This window comes from Sceloporus occidentalis, unplaced genomic scaffold, assembly GCF_023333645.1.
Source record: "Sceloporus occidentalis isolate IW3139 unplaced genomic scaffold, rSceOcc1.0.p SCAF_1, whole genome shotgun sequence".
Lineage (NCBI taxonomy): Eukaryota > Metazoa > Chordata > Lepidosauria > Squamata > Phrynosomatidae > Sceloporus > Sceloporus occidentalis.
In genome coordinates this window covers 318,602,958-318,624,620 of record NW_028316981.1, presented here as the reverse complement: position 1 = coordinate 318,624,620, position 21,663 = coordinate 318,602,958, and the positions used below count along the sequence as shown (strand labels likewise).

General features: G+C 43.9%; 1 protein-coding gene across 6 annotated transcripts in view; it reads left to right on the top strand.

The window, feature by feature from the left end:
* CNTFR (ciliary neurotrophic factor receptor) overlaps positions 1-21,663 on the top strand; it is a 558,243-nt gene that overhangs the window by 299,214 nt on the left and 237,366 nt on the right. For all 6 annotated transcript variants that reach the window (XR_016277980.1, XM_089498469.1, XM_089498443.1 and 3 more), the window contains one exon: positions 1,925-2,009. Coding sequence is in view for 5 of the 6 variants with exons in the window: in XM_089498469.1 (XP_089354595.1) it covers positions 1,925-2,009 (85 nt within the window). In the remaining variant the exon portion in view is untranslated. The remainder of the gene's footprint in view (positions 1-1,924; positions 2,010-21,663) is intronic.

Here is a 21,663-nt window from a genome sequence, read left to right as displayed (position 1 = left end):
CGCATATCCCAGTTTTAATTGTTGGTGGACATACAGGCACAGCCCATCTCCCATCCAAATAGATATGAGAACAGTACAGATTGCCAGCAGGAAAGTTTATTCAGCAAGATTAATTCAACTGGGGAAGGGAAAAGAAGAGGAGAAGGCAAAGCCATGCCCTTTCCAAGAGGCTCAGGCACAAACAACCTGATGCATCCTCTCCTAGTTTGTGTGTTTATCCTCATTTATAATATTCAGCATCTTGGCCACAGTCTGATGTTTTTTGACTGTATGTGTCCCAGTCTTTGCCTGTGAAATGTTGGCGGATATGAGGTGTGTGTGAGTGTGTGTGTCCCTGTGTGTATCTGGTTACATCCCCATATTGGATCATTTCTCAATCATCCTGCACCCTGAAAAGCATGCTCCATCTGTTTCAACAGGACCAGCACTCATCTCTCTTTTCCATTGTGATGACAGATGCTTTTAATCTGAATAAGTTTGTAAAAGATTATTCTTCGCTCTCTTTTTTTGGTAAAGCAAGCCTGCGAAGCCCATTTGAAGTGCTGCAAATTGACATGAAGTCAAACATTTAGACACGAAGTGTTTTGTTTTGCCTTCTTTTAGCAAAACCAAGGTGACATTTTCCGTCAAAGCAGAAGAAGCATCTTTTCTTCTGAAAACGTTGGTTTCACAAAACCATCACAAGGATATGTCTGTGACAGAGAGTGAATAAGTGAAGAAAAATGCCCAACAGAAGGTCATTCTCTACACAACTGCTGTGGTGGTTTTGATCCGTCCTGATTTACTGCTTATTTATTCAAAATAACACATGATGGCAGTGTCCTTGCAAGAGGTACAGCCATTTAAAAAGTATTGCTATATACACAGAATGAATTGCTGGTGTGTCTACCTCTAAGGGGATGATTTCCCACCTGGACGGAGGGACACAGTCTGCAAAGACTGCAAAGAAGAACATATTAAGAGGAAATGTAACTCTGTTACACTCAGTGCTGCAGATCTTTCCTGTGTTAGAGTAAGAGGTAGAAGGCACAAATTCAATTCCGGTCTCTGGATTAACTCACATTGTCTGGAATCTTGGTGATTTCTTATGAATGCCTGAGTTCCCTTCTGGAAGCAGTGGCATCACTTGGGGGTGCAGGGGATGCGGACCACACCGAGTGACGCACCAGAAGAGGGGTGACACCTGGCTGACCACACACACACCTCCCTTCCACAGGCCATTTTACTCATGAGTAAGTCAGCACCTGGTGGGGGGGGGGGAGTGCCCAGAACATGCCCTTCCATGCTGCAGGCCATTTTACTCATGAATATGCCAACTCCCAGCAAGGAAGGAGACCGGCTTACTCATGCATAAAATGGCCTGTGGCAGGGAGGGGGGTGCACTCAGCCTGGTGTCACCCCACTTCTGGGGTGTCACTTGGTATGATCGACACACCTCCTCCCGTACCCCCCTAGTGATGCCACTGTGTAACAGGGAGATGCCCAGAGCACTCCCAACCCTTGCCAGGCACTGGCTTACTCATGAGTAAAATTGTGCCTGGCAGGGAGGGGAGAGTGCCCAAAGCACCCCCCTCCCTGCCATGTGCTATTTTACTCATGATAAGCCAGGGCCTGGCAGCAAGGCAAGGGGGCATGCTCTTTTGGGCCCACTGCTGGAAGCCCCTCCTGGAAGTAACACCACTGTCTTGAAGTAGAAGCAAGGTTGTCCATGAAGTCAGGGGTGTTACTAGAGGGGTGCAGGGGGTTCAGAGCACACCGAGTGACACTCTAAGATGGGAGTGACACCACTGATCTCCTGACATCAGCCTTTGAGTAGAAACAGCGGGGCAAGGTTCAGTGGGAGTACAAATGATAAGCCCCAGGTTCCTTTTTAAATAAATAAATAAATAATGTAATTAATTGACTGTGTCTGTTCTTCCCACAGATGGCTTTCCCCATGTCGGCAGGATGCTGGGTGCTCCTTGCAGCAGCAGCAGTGCTAGGCTATGTTCAGAGGCACAGCCAGCTGGGTAAGTAGCCACCCTCTCTCCCCTTTTCTCTCTGCCACAGAGTATCTAGTTTCTGCACGAAAGGCACATTTGAATGAGTGGGTTTGCATCATGTAGCAGATGTTGGTTGACTTGGTTTGTGTGGCTGTCAGTGTGGGGTCAAGTAGCCATGCAATGGTTGGATTATGCATGCAGTTCCTTCTCCGAGCCATTGATTATGCCACATTGGCCAGGCAATGTACAAGGTGTTAGTTATTGCCATTACAAGCGAAACATGGTTTGGGTCCAGGTTACTTAGAATTGCCTTCGCTTGTCTAATTGGCCCATATGGATTCTCAGGTCCTCTCGGGGATGTTTACTTCACTCAGCCAAAATTAGACTTGAGAACTTATCCAGGAGTAGCAAAGTACAATAAGATTCAAAATCTCCAAAACTTTGGGATTTATTGAGTCATCCAAAATACACGATACAATCCAAAATACGTGATGCAATACAAAATGCACAAAACACATTATTTCAAAGCTCCACCAGCTTCTTCAATTATTGCATCTTGTATTTTGTGCATTTTGGTTCACCTAATAAAGATATTGCTCTTTTATGGATTTTGGATGTTATTGTAATAGCCTGAAAAGTGTGACCCTCGAGGACGTTTCCTTCAGCCGCTCCCAGATTGTAGAATGACCTCCCAGAAGAGCTGGAGAGTTTAAAACAGCAATAAAGACCAGTCTCTTCCATCAGACTTATCCAGATGAGTTCTAAATTATGAATTCTTGTATTTATTGAATGATTTTAATATGTTTTGGTTTTATATGCTTTTTAAACTGATGTCATGTGTTATGTCATGTTATTTGTGTTTGTTTCCCACCTTGATCCATTGGGAGAGGTGGGTAAGAAATAGATGATGATGATGATGATGATGATGATGATGATGATGATGATGAAAGGGTTTATCTGAGAGCTTTACCATACCAGGCTTGAAAAGCCGAATTAGAATAGGATAGCAGATTCTGTGTCCCTACCTTATCACACAATGCTGTGTCTGTCCAGTATCTGGTCTGTAATCCATCCATTGCTGTAACGCTCCTTCTCACTGACAGGCAAAACCCACCAATGCCTTCTGGTCATGCTGCTTTTCCTCTATTAATTCACCTATGATAAGTTCCTCCCGCTGCAGTTCTGCTCTGCAGGTAGCCAAGTGGTGTGAATGGGTGAGATTCTGCTCCTCTTTGCTTTTCCTGAGCAAGCTGTTTCCTCCTTTCAATTTCTTTTCTTTTCTTTTTTTTACTTGTTGGATTGTCATGATCCTGTAATTGCACTAAAAACATGTTGTTGTTGTTGTTGTTGTGTGCCTTCAAGTCATTTCTGACTTCTTGCAATGCTATAGTGAACCTATCATGAGGTTTTCATGGGAAGATTTGTTCAGCTGAAGTTTGCCATGGCCGTCCCCTGAGGCTGAGAGGATGTGACCAAGATCACCCAGTGGGTTTCTGTGGCCAAGTGGGGATTCAAACCCGAGTCACTGAAACTGCTATGCCACACTGCCACTAAAAATAAATAATAGTAACAACAATTAAAAGTGAAAATAAATACAGACAGAAAAGCATGCTGGGAAGTGGTTAGGGCAGGGAGGTGAGGCTATAGTGGCTGCTGTGAGAATGACAGAGGCCAGGATAGTAGCCACACCATTTCACTTTTGAAGAGCTGTGCAATGACGATCGTCTCCAACCCTGCATGTTTGCATTTCTAACACTGTTGAGATTGTGGTGCTTTACAAGCCCGGTGTGATAGAAACCCATATCTCAGCAGGCCAGTCTGTGCTTTTCTATAATTACTGAAGCATCCAGACAGCGGTCTGTTTATACCCCCTTGCAAAGTACACAACAGTGGAAACACATGTACACACCACACAGGTTTCTTCAACCTCTGCTATGTATGCTTCAGGCTGCTTCCCTTTGCCAAGCAATGGCAGCTGGTCATGACCATGTCATTGAGCTTCTACTCTGGAGTTCAATCTCAGCCGTAAAGTAACTATCCAAGAAGCTGAACCCATTTGGATATTGGTTTCAACATTTTAGATATGTATTTTAAGCCCCAGGATACATTTACCACACTACTGGCTTGGAAGACAACAGTTGTCCCTGCTGTCTAGGGTAGAGTTGGCAGTTCAAGATTGTCCTATCTCTTGATGTTTCTGTGTTGAAATCTGAGACCTAGGGACCTTTTTATTGTTCTTGCATGCCTTCAAGTTGATTCTAACATATGGTGGTCCTAAGGTGACTCTATCGTGGGGTTTTCCTGGCAAGCGTCTTCAGAGGGGGTTGCCACTGCCATACTCTGAAGCTGAGAGAATGTGACTTGCCTAAGGTCACCCACTGACTTTCCATGGCTGAGCAGGGATTCAAACCCTGATCTCCTGGTCCAACACTCAAACCGCAATATCATGCTAGTGGTGTCACGAGGGGGATACAGGCGATGTGGACTGAACTGGGTGACACTACCAAAGGGGTGACAGCAGACATCAGGAGGCATGTTCACCCTGGTCTGTCAGACAACTCTAGTGCCTCACCAAACTACAAATCCCAGGATTCTGCAGGATAGTGAAGACAGTTACATTGGTGTCGAGCTGCTTTAATTTTGTGATGTAGATACATCCTCAGAGATGCTTCCTGGTATGTTTGCTTTTCTTTCTTTCTTTCTTTCTTTCTTTCTTTCTTTCTTTCTTTTTTCTTTCTTTGGAAAGATTTGTCAGCTGTGAAATAACAATATGTTATTTTATTTTAAAGCATGTGCATCCTGCTTTCCCCCTGGAAGCTCAAAGCTGCAAGGAACCAGATCCAAACACTTAGCAACTAAAAACATCCTTGTCATTTGAAACAAAACTCACTAAACATCAGTTCACAAAAATAACAGCTAAAACCAACAGTCCACACTGATAAATGGGAAAAGTTACCGCAAGAGTCCAAACATTTAAAATATTAAAAAGGCAGAGATGATTTTAAAAAGCATGTTAAAAATTGTACGATGAAGTAATTACATGCGTAAGGGAGAAAAAGTAAACAGAGAGATGTTTTTCCTCTCTCTCTCTCTCGCAATGTGAGAATCCAGCAAGGTCTCCCTTGGCAGCTGAATGGTGGGAGATACAGGACAGATAAAGACTAAATCCTGTTGATGTCTTACACCTGCATACTTTTCCTTATACAAGTAGGTGGTGATTTTTGCCTGATATGAAGTAGCCACATGTATAGTAGACCTACACGGTAGAAATAATGCTCTTTGGCACCACTTTAAGTTCTACATGCCATCCTATGGAGTCCTGGAATTTGTAATTTTACAAGGCCTTTAGCTTTCTCTGCCAGAGTGTGCTGATGCCTCACCAAACTACAACTTCCAGGATTCATTCAGATGGAGCCATGGCACTTAAAAACTGTGTTGTTATTTCTAGTGTAGATGCACCCTTAGTTTAAAGTTGTGGACCTGGAGTTGCACATACACATTGGGCATACATGGCCATGCATGTTGCGCAGGGATGTGCATGTACACTTGATAGTGGATTCAGTTCTGCAGTGCTGCAATTCACTTAGTTACATGCAGTGTTGTGCAACCACCGCTCCATGAGCATGAAGTTATGCTCCATCTCATCACTGGGTCATCAGATGGGATTTCCTCGCACGTGACATAGCCAAACTGTTTACCCTCCAGATTGGAGCATTAATTTGAAAAATGAATGCGTTTCACTTATCATTAGTGGGGTTCAATAAATAATTTGTAATTGTTAGCTTCGTGCTGAGAATGGATCATTATAGGAATTGCTACTTTTAAAACAAACTGTTGCCAATCTGCAATATAGAGTTGTGGCTTCAAGCAAAGCTTTTGCAGTCTGTACACCAGGATTCCTGTGCCAAGCAATGTCTTCCTGATCTGCAAACCAGAACTTATTCCCATCATTTGCATTTTTCTCTCTCCATATTTATTGGGAGTCTAGCAAATAAGACAGAGAACATCTGCATCATGCTTGTGCCGTGTCTATTTACACACATGTAATTACACAATGGTTGTGCTTCTGCTCCCTTTTGCTGAGCACTGACATTGTGCACCTGGATAGGCATCTCTATGCCTACTTATTCCCTGCTGGTACCATGGGGAATGAGCAAAAATTGTTTCTGCAATGCCAGTGAATAAAGTAGGGCATTGGAGGCACTGTACAACAACATCCAGAATCCATAAAACAGTGATATCCTTTATGGGGCCAACCAAAATGCACAAAATACATAATGCAAGCTTTCACAGCTTCACTGGCTTCTTCATCAGGCAAAGCTGTTAAAAAATCATACAGGAGAAAGGAAAAAACGACAGTGTTAGTGTCACAGCCTACGCATTTTGACAAGACATTGTTATTGTTGTTCTGAGTTGAGATGGCAGGCGGGCAGAGGCTATTCCTTCTGGCCCTGTAAGCTCTGAGAGACAAAAAGGCCTTAATGTCCAAGTAATAAAATTTAAACTCCATTAGCAATAACAGAAAGAGATAGTTCCTTTGAAATCCAGGCTGCCTCTGTCCTTTGTGCGGCTGCCCACCCCTTTCTTAGCAGAAAGCACTGAATACACTGAAGGCTGTTGCTGTTGTTGTTGTGTGCCTTCAAGTCATTTCTGGCTACTCTAAAGCAGACCTATCATGGGGTTTTCTTGGCAAGATTTGTTCAGAGGAGGTTTGCCATTGTCTTCCCTTAAGGCTCAGAGAGTGTGACTTTCCCACGTAGGGTTGCCATAAGGCAGGACCTCCAAACTGGGACAAATGTAGGACAAATGTAGGGCCACATTTTCAAATGTAGGACACGTTTTTTAAAAAATGGAGGACACATGAAAAAATTGATATTTTTTTTAAAAATGTTAATATAAATGCATGTTTCTTAGGCATGCTCAAAATGGAGGACATTTTGGCATTATTCCTAGACAGAAGGCTGAAATGTACTTCTCTTTCTGGCCAAACACCCCCCCCCCAAATTCTACAAGAACATTTCCCACTCCCAAGCAGGCATTTGCAAGATCACAGGCAGTCCCTTGTGTCATTGCAAACTACATTTCCCACTCCCAAGCAGGCATAGCATTTGCAAGATCACAGGCAGTCCCTTGTGCCATTGAAAACTACATTTCCCACTCCCAAGCAGGCATAGCATTTGCAAGATCACAGGCAGTCCCTTGTGCCACTGCAAACTACATTTCCCACTCCCAAGCCTTCTTAGCAATTCCCCCCTTCCTCCTTTTCCTTGCCCCCTCCAACCCCCCCAAACCCCTCGCCCCCTCTTTTTCCCAGGTATGTCTCAACTTAGGAGGGATTTATGGGACAGATCCAAAGCCTTTTTTCTTTTCTAATGGGGGCAAAGCCTTGAGAAGCCCTGGACCCCTGAGAAGAAGAGGAGGGGGGCTTAGAGAGAGGAAGAAAGAGAAAAAGAAGATGCGGAGGGGGAAGAAAGGAAGAAAAAGGAGAGGAGGAAGAGGAGGGGAAGAGGAGGAGGAGAAAAAAACGGAATAACAAGAAGAAGAGAAGGAGGGGAAAGAGAAAGAGAAAGAGAAAGGGGGGAAGCAGCTTGCCTGAGTGTAAATTCCTCCCTGCTTGGATGTTGCCCAAATAAGGAAGCAGAGGGCTGGCCAATAGAGGCAGGGCAGTGCAGCAGACCCCGCCCCTGCTGGGTTCAGTCCTCCTGCTGCTGCTCCAGCCATGCTTCACAGGCAGCACTCTATAGAAGGCAGGCAGCAGCCCTGGGAGCCCAGAGTTGGGCAGCCACCCGGGGGTGGGGTCGGGGGCGGGACGGGACCTGGCACGCCCCCCAGGGGGGGAAGTCCCGCCCACCACCGTGAAATGGCAACCCTATTCCCACGGTCAACCAGCGGGTCTCATCCCTGAGTTGGGAACTGAACCCTAGTCTCCAGAGTCCAACACTTGAAACCACTACACTGCACTACACTGGCTCTCTATGGATTCAATGACCCTCCTTTAGTCATAGCTAACAATAGGATTTATGCTGATGTGAAATGGTTACACACTGAGTTTCACAACTGAACTGAAAATACCCATCACACAGATACCAAAGAAGTGAGACTGTCATGTGAAAGGGATATTGCACAAGTATATGACACCAACAGGAATCTAGCCTTTATCTTTCTGGGTAAAACCAGAAACACAGACAGACAATGTGACAAATGAATCTGCTCCAACATGTTTTTAGCCCTCTTCTGCAGAGGCCAAAGGTTGTGTCCTTTTGGAGACAGGGCTGGGTGGCCCAGCTGGAGTTCACCTCTGACCTGGCCTTAATGGGTCCCCCTCCATTACTTTTGCAGAGCCCCTTCACCATAATTGAGTTCTCCTAGGGCTGGGCATGTTTTTCCTGCCTTCACCTCCCAAGGCCTCTCTTTTCCCAAAGAATAATTCTCCTTTATTGATCCACACCTTGGCTGAATTAACTCACGTTTAAATAATAATTATGTTTTCTTCCCAGAGAGGAGACAAGGAGGGAGATAAACACACTTGGAAATGAATGAGCTTGTTCAGGCTGCATGCCGAAGGTTCATATATCGATGGGTGTCCAAGCTCCTGCCATCCCGTAGCTTAGTAACCAGCAATAAGCAATTAGGGTCTGCCGTTACTTAACCAGAGGGAGGGAGGGAGGGAGGGAGGATTGACTTTCCCTCCTGTGCCCTCCCTCTCCTTCTCCCGTGGGTCTGTCTCTGGGATGAAATGTAGGCAATCGGTTCTTAACATCTTGCCACAGCACCCCAGAGGGATGCAAAATCCTCTGGCCACAGAGGCCATGATTGCACTGCAAGCAGAATGACATCTCTAGCAAAGACACTTTGACCAGGGAACCACACTGGAGGACCAACATATGCCTAGAGATTGTTTCCCCTAGGAATCCCTAGGTCATCCATCACTTTATTTTTTATAATTACCATATATACTCAACTATAAGTCAACCTCATGTATAAGTCGAGGGCAGGTTTGGGGGCCAGAATTATGGATTTTGATATGACCCATGGATAAGTCAAGGGTAAAACCTAGGGGCATGCAACAAAGGATCTAAATAATGAAGCAAAGGAAAACAAGGCCAAAGAACTTAGAAAATTCTGGCAGACATAACTGTTTGTGCTCATCCTAAAGGCTGGATGGATGAGAAAGCAGAGGGGATCCATGCTTCTTTCTGGTGCTCCCAGGATGGACTAAGCTCTCACCTTTTATCACTCTATTCAGGGAAAGGGGATGGTTCCTTTATATATATGTAAGAGTTAAAGTACAATACTTACATTGACCCATGGATAAGTTGACCCAGGTTTTTGGGGTCACTTTTTTGACTAAAATTCCTAGACTTATACGTGAGTATATACAGTACAAAAGAACTGGAAAAGATACTGAAGAGCAAAGACATACAACTGAGCACTAAAGTCAGAACAGTTCAGGCCATTGTATTCCCCATCATCCCCATGTATGGATGTGAGAGCTGGACAGTGAAGTATGCAGACAGAGAGAAAATCAACTCCTTTGAAATGTGGTGCTGGAGAAGAGTACTTAGGATCCCATGGACAGCCAAGAAGACAAACAAATGGGTTCTTGAACAGATCAGACTAGGGCTCTCCTTGGAAGCAAAGATGATCAAGCTGAGACTATTGTACTTTGGCTGCATAATGAGAAGGCATGGATCACTAGAAAAAACAATGACGCTAGGAAAGGTAGAGGGTAGAAGAAAGAGAGGAAGACCACAAACCAGGTGGACAGACTCAATCAGGGGGGTTATTGTGGACAAGGGCTTGCAGGATCTGGGCAAGACTCAGTGGAGGAGAGGGGTTCCTGGAGATGCCTCATCCACAGGGTCCCCATGAGTCAGAACCGACTCAAGGGCAGCTAACAACTACTACAACAACTATAAATACCAACAAGTGTAATTCCTACAATAAAAACACAGTTCAACATAAGTTTACATCATTATTGTAACTTTTCTTTCTAGTGCTTCCTTCCTTCCATTGCTGTTCCTGTAAAGACTTCATCTTTTTAATCCCTTCTGGTTCCCTTATCAATTTTTATCATATTTCTGTTCTTTCCTTATTTTTGTAAATATCCATTACAGAATCATTACTTATAAAACTACTGTCACCCCTCCATTTTCACAGACTTCAAATCTGTGTCCCTCGCCTGTTCGTGGGCGGCAAATGGAGGGACAAAATGGGGTACGTGTCCATGGCACGCACCTGCAAGTGCCTGTGGGCACATGGCATCATTCAAGCCAATGGGGACTGAATACCAGTGATTTTCCATTTTTGCAGGGGGGGGGGTCCAGATGGGACTCCCTGCGAAAACAGAGGAGCTACTATATTGCCTTTTCCTTATCTTCATCCTCTCTATTCTCCAGTATAATGCCTATTTTCTTCCTCTTCTCTTCTATTTAATGATTTCACAATTCTTCTTTTTTATTTTGTCTCTGCTTTGTTATTATCTGTTATTGTAATTTTCTAAAAGTTCTTTGCTTTATCCCCCAAATATCCGCCCAGTATTCTAAGATTGGATGCCAATCTTTTTCTACATCACTTGTCTTCTTATTGTTAACCATAAATGTTAATCTCTCTCTCTCTCTTATTTCATTCACTTTATGCATCCATTCTTCTAAATTGGGGGAGTTTTCTGATTTCCAGTTTTTTGGCAACTAATATCCTTGCTGCTGTTATTAGATGTAATAAAATACGGCAGTATTTTTTTTCCCATCATCTAACTCCAAGATCGAAGTTATGTTTAATAAGTAGAGTTCTGGTTTCATCCATTGCAACTCTATGGTCAACATCCGGCACAGTTGCTGTGGAGGACCTAGAGATTCCTAGAGAGAACATATGACTCAAATTGGTGAATAAATCAACTCTGCCAAAGTCAAAGCTGGCATTATTTCTTCTCACTTGAAGACTCTACAGTTTTAGGCTTCTAGGCTTCTGTGCAAAGTTGGCGGAACAGCTGAGGATTTGTGTAAAGCAAAGTCATAAGAATATAAGCCTAGCCCTCCTGGATCGGGCTGAGTATTTATTTACTTATTGAATGTATCCCCTGCTGTTTTCCTGAGATCTGGTCTAAACAGTGTTGCCAATTTCGCGACTTTCACGCGAAAACGGGGACTTTTCAGAGCTTTTCGTGTGATTTTCACGCCTGGCTCTAATTCAGTGCCTTTTCTGCGACTTTGGCCCATTCAGCTCCAGACTGCTGCAGAGCAACCAACCCTTTGGAGTGTAAGAGTTTTCAGCCAATCAGAGAGAGGGCTGGAGAAAAAACTCTCTCTCTCTCTCTCTCTCTCAATGACTCCCTCTGAGAGAGCGAGGACGGACGGAGCAAGAGCAAACCAACCAACCAACCAACTGTTTGGAGGAATTACACTAACAGTTTTCAGCCAATCAGAGAGAGGACAGTGATTGCCCCCCCCCCCCCTCAGGCATTCAGGCTCCAGGGGAAAGCAAAGTGGCTGCTGTGTGATCATGTGAATGTGATGTCCCTGAGTGTGTGTGTGTGTGTGTGTGTGTGTGTGTGTTAGTGATTAAATATGCCTCTGAGCATGGGCAGAGCACCTAGTAAGTTGGCATCCCTGCCCTGTCTTCCCAGAATGTTGTTTTGTGGCTCTCTTTTTGTTCCCTTTTCCATTGCCATCCATACTGCAGAAATAATCCACTTTGGCACTGCTTCTAACTGCAAGGCTCCCTGCGATGATGGGATTCTGGGCACAACAAACCACCAAGCCCAGAATTTCATGCATGGAGCCCTGGCTGCCGGTAAAAGCAGTGTCTCAACATGTCACAACAAACTACAATTCCCAGGATTCCCTGGTTTGACAAGGGAATTGCCTCCACGCTTCCAGATCACAGCCCCAAAGAATGAGTCTACAGGATATCAGTGTTGCCAGTTTAAGTCCACTTCTTCAGCTGCATTTGGATTTAATAATAATAATAATGGTGATGATGATAGAGAGATAGATCTTGTAGCACCTTTGAGTCTCACTGAAAGAAAAGTTGGCAGCATGAGCTTTCCTAGACTTAAGCGTACTTCCTCAGATGCATGGGAATTGTAGTTCATTATGGCACCAGAGCTCTTTCTCACAAAACTACAATTCCCAGGGTTCCCTAGCACTGAGCCAGGGCATTAAAGCGGTCTCAAACTGGATTATTTCTGCAGTATGGATTGGACCTTGAGCATTTTTAATAACGAAGGTCCAAAACACTGCAGAAATAATCCAGTTTGTGACTTCTTTAACTCTCCTGGCTCAGTGCTAGGGAATCCTGGGAATTGTAATTCACTGTGGCACCAGAGCTCTTTCTCACAAAACTACAATTCCCAGGGTTCCCTAGCACTGAGCCAGGGCAGCTAAAGCAGTCTCAAACTGGATTATTTCTGCAGTGTGTCTTGGACCCAACTCAAGCTGCATCTTCACTCACGTTTTAATTGCCATGGCCCAGTGTTATGAAATCCTGGGAACTGTAATTTATTGTCACACCAGAGTTTGCTGAGAGAGAAGGTTAAATGTCTCACAAAACTACACTTCCCAGGGTTCCCTAGCACTGAGCCAGGGCAGCTAAAGCAGTCTCAAACTGGATTATTTCTGCAGTGTGTCTTGGACCCAACTCAGGCTGCATCTTCACTCCAGAGACAATCCAGTTTCATACCGTTTTTACTGCCATGGCCCAGTGCTATGAAATCCTGGGAATTGTAGTTTGTTGTCACACCAGAGTTTGCTGAGGGAGAAGGTTAACTGTCTCCGAAAACTAGAATTCCCAGGATTCCCTAGCACTGAGCCATGGCAATTAAAAGGGTGTCAAACTGGATTTATTTCTGCAGTGCGGTTGCAGCCTAAAACATTTCTATTTGGCACAAAGCTTCCTGAACGCCCTTCATGTCAAAATAAATATCTTTAAAGGACTGAAAGATTCTTTGTTTGGTTCAATGGTGATTTTGAGAGTTGAAATAAGTTACAGTTATTTTTATTCAATTATGTTTACGTTTATTTGCAAAACATCTGCCATTTTAACATGATGGGAATTTTCCGGGAATTGTGGCTGAATATTCTGTGTGATCTGGGGGGATTCAGTGGGTTTTGGACAAACATTTTGGGGAATTATCTTTGAGGCTTGTTGGCAACACTGGGTCTAAAGCTCCATAGTCAGTCAGATGCTTGGTCCTGGGAAACTCACAAGTAGGGCATAAGTGCAACTGAACCCACTGTTTTGTGTTCATTATTTTATTTTGTTTTCACCCTGCCTTTCTTCCAGCATAAAACCATAAGAAATTGTTGTTATCTACCTTCAAGTAATTCCCAATTTATGGCAATCCTAAAGTAAACCTATCATGGGATTTTCTTGTCAATGTAATTCCAATTTACAGCAGGCCTAAGCTGAACCTAGCATGGGTTTTCTTGGCAAGATTTGTTCAGAGGAGGTTTGCCATCACTTTCCCCTGAAGCTGAGAGAGTGTGACTTGCTCAAGGTCACCCAAAGGGTTTTATGGTGGAGCTGGGAATCAAACCCTGATCTCCCAAATGTAGAGCGATCTTGTAGCACCTTTGAGACTAACTGAAAGAAAGCAGTTGGCAGCATGACCTTTCGTAGACTTAAGTCTACTTCCTCAGATGCCGTTGGTGGAGTAGAAAGCCAGGGACAGACCTATATATGCCCAGAGTCATAGACCAACGCTCAAACCACTGGGCCACACTGGCCATAACCCTGGAAATAAAAAGTTAAAACACAAAGGGCAAGCTTTCACATTAAAATATAATTCATTTTTACAAAATGGGAAATCACACCAATACATAACAACCGTACTAAAAATATAGGACACACGCCTCATTAAAAATAGACTCTGGTGTCCATCCTGGCTACTGCTCACAGATGGCTCCCAGTCCCCTTTCAAAACCATCCAAGTTGGCAGCTGCCACCCTTCCTTGTGGCAGTGGGTTCCCCAGTTCAGTGAGGGTCTGTCTGCCATGCCTTGCTTGCAGGGCTCCAGCAGAACCAGGACAGCGAGTTCACAACCATCAGAGACTGATGACAGAGAATGCATGGGCAGGTTCTCGGGCTTATTTTTATCGGTATTTAAATTTTAATCCTGCCTTTGTTGGTCCACGGGAGGCCCTCCAGGCAGCTCAGGATGAAAACAAATACTACAAGAGAAGAGTCTTTTAAAATCTCCAGAGAGTCGCCTAAAGCAACAGGAAGCCAAACAGCAGTCAAAAAGTTCTTCCCGGTCCCCCTTTGCCACTCTCTTTGTCTCTCTCTGTTTACTGATGCATCCCTTGAAAAGAGTTGCCAAGCCAAGAGCTGGCCAGCAACCAGGCACTGCTGGAGCTTTCCCAAAGCTGTCACTGTGGCTTTGTTTGCAAGCCCTGCCCGGTACCTGCCAGCAGACAAACAAACACCCATGTATATTTTAAAAGCAGGAAAGAGCCTTCAGGCTGTTCTGTTCTGTGCTTTGCGTCTCTCTCTCTCTCTCTCTCTCTTAATATTGAATAATGGTATTGGACTCCCTTGCGTGCCTTTTGCCGCCAAAGTGGAGGAAAGAGCTTACAGGTCTGAGAAAACGCAGAACAAACTGAAAGGAGGGCACCTGGGGGCAAGGGAGGACATCTAGACAGATGGCAAGGAAGGCCCAGTTGGCCAAAAGACGGACCTGTTCCTGCTAGTCTTGAAGTCTCTCCTTTCCTAAGCATTGAAGCCTCTATCCTAATGTTTTCAAAGGACTTCTTGACAGTAAGAGCTGTTGGACAGCAGAAGATGCTGCTGCCTCCAAGGGTGATGGAGTCTCCTTCTTTGGGGGGTTTTAAACAGAGGCTGGATGGCCATCTGTCAGGGATGCTTTGATTGTGTCTTCCTGCCTGGCAGAATAGGGTTGGATTGGGAGGTCCCTCTTCCAACTCTAGGATTCTATGATTATGATTATGACCAGCCTCAGCAAAAAGCTCAGCTGTTTCCCTTTCACCTGTAAAATCCCCTCCTTAGGTTACATAGGAAACATGAATTTTGGGGTACAAAACAGCTGGGGGGGGTACTAGAAACATAGAAGCATAGAATCCTAGAGTTGGAAGAGACCCCCCCCCCCGGGGTCATCCAATCCCTTCTGCCATGGAAGACACCATCCAAGCCTTCCCCTGTGGCTAATGGCCATCCAGCCTCTGCTTAAAAACTTCCAAGGAAGGCAATACTACCACCTTCCGATGGAGTGTCTTCCACTGTCAGACAGCTTTTACCCTCAGAAAGTTCTGTCAAATTTTTGATGGAATCTCCTTTTCTCTAGTTTGCATCCCTTGCTCCATGTCCTAGTCTCTGGAGCAGCAGAAAACAAGCTTGCTCCATCCTCACCATGACACTGCCTCAGACAAGATTAGCAAAGAGAGACTGTGCACAAATGTAGTCATGCATCCTTAGGTTATACGATTATGCTCAGAGGCAATGATGCGTCCTGTACAGCTGAGGTCCAAGTTAGAAGGACCATATTCCACCTTACGAGTCTGCCCATATCTTGAGCTATTCAGGAGAGTCCCTTCTCTCCACCCCATCAGCCCTCGCAAGTACATCTGCTAGGAACATGGGGCAGGGCCTTCTTGGTGGTAGTGCCTAGGCTCTTGAATTCCCTTTATAGAGAGACTGGACTGATTCCCTCCATGGTGTCCTTCCAATAACAAATGAAGACCTTTTTTAAGGCCTTTTGAAAGCTGACTCCTTTTAATGATATGCAGTATTGTCTGTATTTGTGGTTGCTTTTGTCATTTAAACCACAGAATCATAGAGTTGGAAGAGATCTCAAGGACCATCCAGTCCAACCCGTTGCCATTGCTATGATTTTAAATTGCTTTTAATTCTATCAGTAGTTTTATTCTCTCAACCTTCCATGGATGGTTCAACGTGGCTCCAAAACTGTGTTCTGAACTTGCAATGCAAGCATTTCTTTTCCTGTTAACATCAGAACTTCTTTTACAACCCCCATGCATCACTCCATCTCCATTCCACTGTGAAAAACACACACCTCCAGGTTATTTAATGGTGCCTGGAGAGGTTTGGATGCCACCCTGCCTCACTTTCTTAGCCTACTTTCTGGTTATTGCTTTGGTTCTCTAATGTGAGATTCCAGGTCATCGCAGTATATTGAAGTCCCAGCTGACTTCAGCTCAGAACTTCTGGCAGTTACTTTTGGGGACTGCAACTCTCAGAATCCCCAAATCATGCAGGCTAGATGGTCCTGAAAGTTGTACCCGCTTCCTCCCAGAGCACCTTTACCAACAGTTGAGGTTGAGCTCTTTATGCTGTCTGGTGCTGGTTCCTAATATATCTGTTGCACTTGATTGAAGTCGCAGTTGCATAATATATCAGTTGCACCTGATTAAAGTAAAGTACTCAAGCCTTGCATGATTGTGTGATCAAAATTCAGAGATTTGCATCTCACAGCACCTCTCCTTCAACCAGGGAGTGGAGGGACAGATAGGAGGTGGTGTCACTCCCACCCTTTCAGTCTCCCAAACCCAGGCCATGTGTGGTTGTGTCATCCCCTTGCCACTGTGAGATCTCTAGCCAACCTACTGAGTGGGGAGTATGATGATCAGTCATAAAGGATTATCTGTTCTAGGCATGCCTGCCAAAGACACACAAGAAGAGAGGGAGTGTGTGTGTGTGTGTGTGTGTGTGTGTGTGTGTGCCTGTTTGCTCTGCAATGATTGATATGGCTGTACTTGCTGGTGCAACATCTTGGCTGACAGTTGAGTCTTAAGTGTGTTTACTCATTTGGAAGTCGCTCTGGGAGTTCAGTGAGTTCTCCCTTTGCCCTGCCAGCTGTTTTGGATTACAGCTCCCCAAATCCCTTGTTGTCAGCCATGCTTTGTAGGATGCATGGAAGTTGTAAGGCCAAAGATCATATAATCGATGCAAAGTGGAAGGGATCCCCAAAGACCACCTAATCTACTCCCCTAACGGTGCCAAGAATCCACACCTAAAGCACCCTTAAGATATGGCCACCCAACCACTGCTTAACAACCTTCAAAAGCCTAGGGAAGAGAAGGTTGATGTGATAGGCCTGTTTAAGTATTTGAGGAGGGTATCATATTGAGGATGGAACAAGCTTGTTTTCTGCTTCTCTAGAGACTAGGAACAAGAGCAGTGGATCCTAAGAAAAGAAATTCTGCCTAAACATTAGGAAGAACGTCCTGACAGTTAGAGCTGTTCGACAGTGGAAGATGCTGCTGTCTCAGAGAGTGGTGCAGTCTCCTTCTTTGGGTGTTTTTAAGCAGAGGCTGGATGGCCATCTGTCACAAGGAAGGCTCGATTGTGTCTTCCTGCATGGCAGAAGGGAGCTGGATGCGCACTGGAGAGATCTTCCAACTTTAGGAGGCTGTGAGTCTATGAAAAAAGGAGTGGCCACCATCTTCCAAGGGAGTCCATTGCAGTGTTCAAATTTTTGTTGCTATCAAAAGATTCTTCCTAATGCCAGAGTTGAGACAGTGAATGGGATTTTTAACCCTTTAAGTGTCAAGAATGGAGGCTAGTAGTAGATTGAACCCAGCAGTTTATTTAATGACAGATTGTTAGGTGGGCTCTGGCTTGGTGGTAATCATCATCATCATCATTATCATCAAAACAACAATGTAGCAGCTTGGTAATTAATAATAATAATAATAATAATAATAATAATAATAATAATTGCTTGATTATGATGATGATGTTGGTGAGGATGGTGGTGGTGATGGTGATGATGATGATGATGTCTTTCTTACCAACCCCTCCCCATGAATTGAGGCAGGGAAGAGCAACAGACTAATATAATCCAACATCAATTAAAAGCACACACTATCCAAAACACAGCAGCAGTTTAGAGGCTCAAATAAGACAAATACATATTGAAACAATCATTCCAGATTTAAAATTCGTAATTCAAAATTCACCATTTAAAAACCCTTTCAATAGGGCTGCTGGAAGCCTCGAGTTCTATATCAGACAAGCAACTAAATCAATTTCATACAGTATTCTTACAGAAATGTACAATGGACAGCATCTGAGCAACTAAAGGTTACCAAAGTCATATAAACTCGCCACATACTGTTAGATGGATCCATAATTGGTTGAAAAAAACAGGGCTCAAAAGAGTCCTTCTCGATGGCTATGCTTCAAAGTGGAAGGAGGTCTGGAGGAGAGTGCCTCTGGGTTCTGTCCAAGGGCCATTATGCTTCATTTTTACGAATGATTTAGAGGACGGTGGAGAGACTCCTTTTCAAGTTTGCAGGTGACACCAGACTGAGATGGGTGGCTATCACATTGGAGCAGAGGAGCAGAATTCATTAAGACCTAGATAAACTCAAAAATCGGGCAAAAATTAATAAAATGAACTTCAGCAGAGACAAATGCAGAATTCTGCATTGAATCCACAAAAAATACTGCGGTTAATCGGGCAGCAACATGACTGAACCTGATCTTTCTTCTTTGTAAGAAGGAGGGAGATTTTTTGCTTATTTGCTTAAGAACAAAAACAATTTCAAAACTTTTTGGTTGAGATTATAAGAGTTTTTCTACATTCGTTTATGATGATTATTATTATTTTGCACATTTCAGGAATATTTTCAGGGAAATAATTGTTTAAAAATAAAAACAAGGTCACACAGGACCACTACATTTTCCTCAAAATGGATTACTTTCTACCCCAAAAGGTTGTTAATTTAAACACACAACGGTTGTTCTGTGCAATAAGTGCTTTTTTAAAAACCCACCCCTTTTGATGCACTTGACACCTCCAAAAATTGACCCCAAATGTGAACAATCTCACAAAAACTGACCACTTTCTTGATGAGGCATCTCAGCCAGATTTGCTTTATTTATGTATGTATTACTTTTCTATGCTGCCTTACTGATAGAATCATAGAATCATAGAGTTGGAAGAGACCGCACGGGCCCTGATCCAGTCCAACCCCATTCTGCCATGCAGGAAATCCAAATCAAAGCATCCCCAATAGATGGCAATCTAGCCTCTGCTTAAAGACCTTCAAGGAAGGAGACTCCACTACACTCTGAGGAAGGAGTGTTTCCCAGTGTTGAACAGCCATTACTCTCAGGAAGTTCTTCCTAATGTTGAGCTGGAATCTTTTTTCCTGGAGCTTGCATCCATTGCTCTGGGTCCTAGTCTCAGGAGCAGCAGAAAACAAGCTTGCTCCCTCCTCAATATGACATCCCTTCAAATATTTAAACAGGGCTATCATATCACCTCTTAACCTTCTTTTCTCCAGGCTAAACATCCCCAGCTCCCTCAGTCGTTCCTGATAGGCCATGGTTTCCAGACCCTTCACCATTTTTGTCGCCCTCCTTTGGACACATGGCTCCAGTTTCTCATTGTCCTTTCTTAATTGTGGCGCCCAGAACTGGACACAATATTCTAGGTGGGGCCTGACCAAAGCAGAGTACAGTGGCACTATTACTTCTCTTGATCTGGACACTATACTTTTATTGATGCAGCCTAAAATAGCATTGGCCTTTTTAGCTGCCGCATCACACTGTTCACTCATGTTCAACTTGTGGTCTACTTGGACTCCTAGATCCCTTTCACACGTAGTTTCATTCAGCCAGGTGTCACCCATCCTATATCTGTGCATTTTATTTTTCCGCCCTAAGTGCAATACCTTACATTTCTCTGTGTTGAATTTCATTTTGTTAGCTTTGGCCCAGCTTTCTAGTCTATTCAGGTCATTTTGAATCTTGATCCTGTCCTCTGGGGTATTAGCTATTCCCCCTAATTTGGTGTCATCTGCAAATTTGATAAGTATGCTCCCAATTCTGTCATCCAGGTCATTGATAAAGATGTTGAATAGCACTGGGCCCAGGACAGAGCCCTGTGGGACCCCACTGGTCACTTCTCTCCAGGATGAAAAGGAGCCATTGTTGAGCACCCTTTGGGTTCGGCCGGTCAACCAATTACAGATCCATTTAACAGTTCCTTTGTCTAGCCCACATTTTACAAGCTTGTTTGCAAGAATGTCATGGGAAACCTTGTCAAAGGCCTTACTGAAATCAAGAGATACTATATCCACAGCATTCCCTTCATCTACCAAGCTGGTGATTTTATCAAAGAAAGAGATTAGATTTGTCTGGCATGACTTGTTTCTCTGAAACCCATGTTGACTTTTGGTGATTATGGAATTGCCATCTAGATGTTCACAGACTCTCTGTTTAATGATCTGCTCCAGAATCTTTCCTGGTATCGATGTCAGACTAACTGGACGATAATTGTTGGGATCCTCTTTTCCCCCTTTTTGAAGATGGGGACAACGTTTGCCCTCCTCCAGTTGTCTGGGATTTCTCCTTTTCTCCAGCAGTTTTCAAAGATTATTGCCAATGGCTCTGATAGTACCCTTGGATGTAGTTCATCTGGTCTTAAATTCATTTAGATTAACAAGGTATTCTTCTACTATCTCTTTACATATTCTGTGCTGAAATTCCCCTATTCTGTCCTCTGCTCCATTATCCTCAGGTTGAGCCCCTTTGCCTTTTCTGAGAAGACTGAGGCAAAGAAGGTGTTGAGGAATTCTGCCAGTTTAAAGAATTGCAATAAAAGTTTAAAAGACAGTTAAAATCATCTTGCTAAAACAGTATAAAAGTACACCAAACATCTGAAGATTAAAAACCACAAACACAACATGAGGCACCCTCTTCTTGTCCAGCGTGAGACAAACTGTGAATTTCATTATATCCTCCACTTTTGCGATAATATTTCTCTATTGCAATCACAGTTCAGTAACACGAAATAGGTTTCATATCTGGAACGGGGAAGCTTGCTTTAATCTCAACCTGTGCTAGCGGAGGGACCTTGCCTTTCACCTCTGGCTACCTTGGCGGCCTATGTTTGGCTTTCCTTAGGAAGAGAATGAATATTCAGCTGAGAAAAGCGTTGTCCCAAACCCAAGAAACCCCATTGGGAAGAATAATATCAGAGAAAGACCTTTTGTACAGTTTTCTCTTGATACTGGAAGCATCCTGAAGAGTTCCAAGGAACAGTTCTTTGCAGAAACGCACATGGTTTTCCTGTGAAAATATGTTTCTTTTGCCAAAAAAAGGGAAAAACAGAATAGAGGATAATTCCATTGAAAATTTTGGGGTGTGCAAACTTCAGGAGAAAGAAGATAAATCCATTTGAAATGTGCTGGAGAAGAGGTGCATATAGATGCCATGGACTACTAAAAAGATACAGGAAGTCAGGATCATCCAAGAAATTCTTTCCCCAATTTTTATGCATGGCTGTGAAAGCTGGACAGCAGAGAAAGCTGACAAAGAGAATCAATTCATTTGAAACATGTCGCTGTAGGAGAGTATTGCAGAGACCATTGACTAGCAAAAAGATAATTCATAGCATCGTAGAGTTGGAAGAGACTCCCGGGGGCCATCCGTTCTGCCATGCAGGAAGACACAGTCAAAGCCCTCCTAACAGATGGCCATCCAGACTCTCTTTAAAAACCTCCAAAGAAGGAGACTCCAACACACTCTGAGGCAGTGTCTTCCACTGTCAAAAAGCTCTTACTGTTAACACATTCTCCCTAATGTTTAGCTGGAATCTCTTTTCCTGTAGCTTGAATCCATTGCTCCAGGTCCTATTCTCTGGAGCAGCAGAAAACAAGCATGCTCCATCCTCAATGTGACATCCCTTCAAATG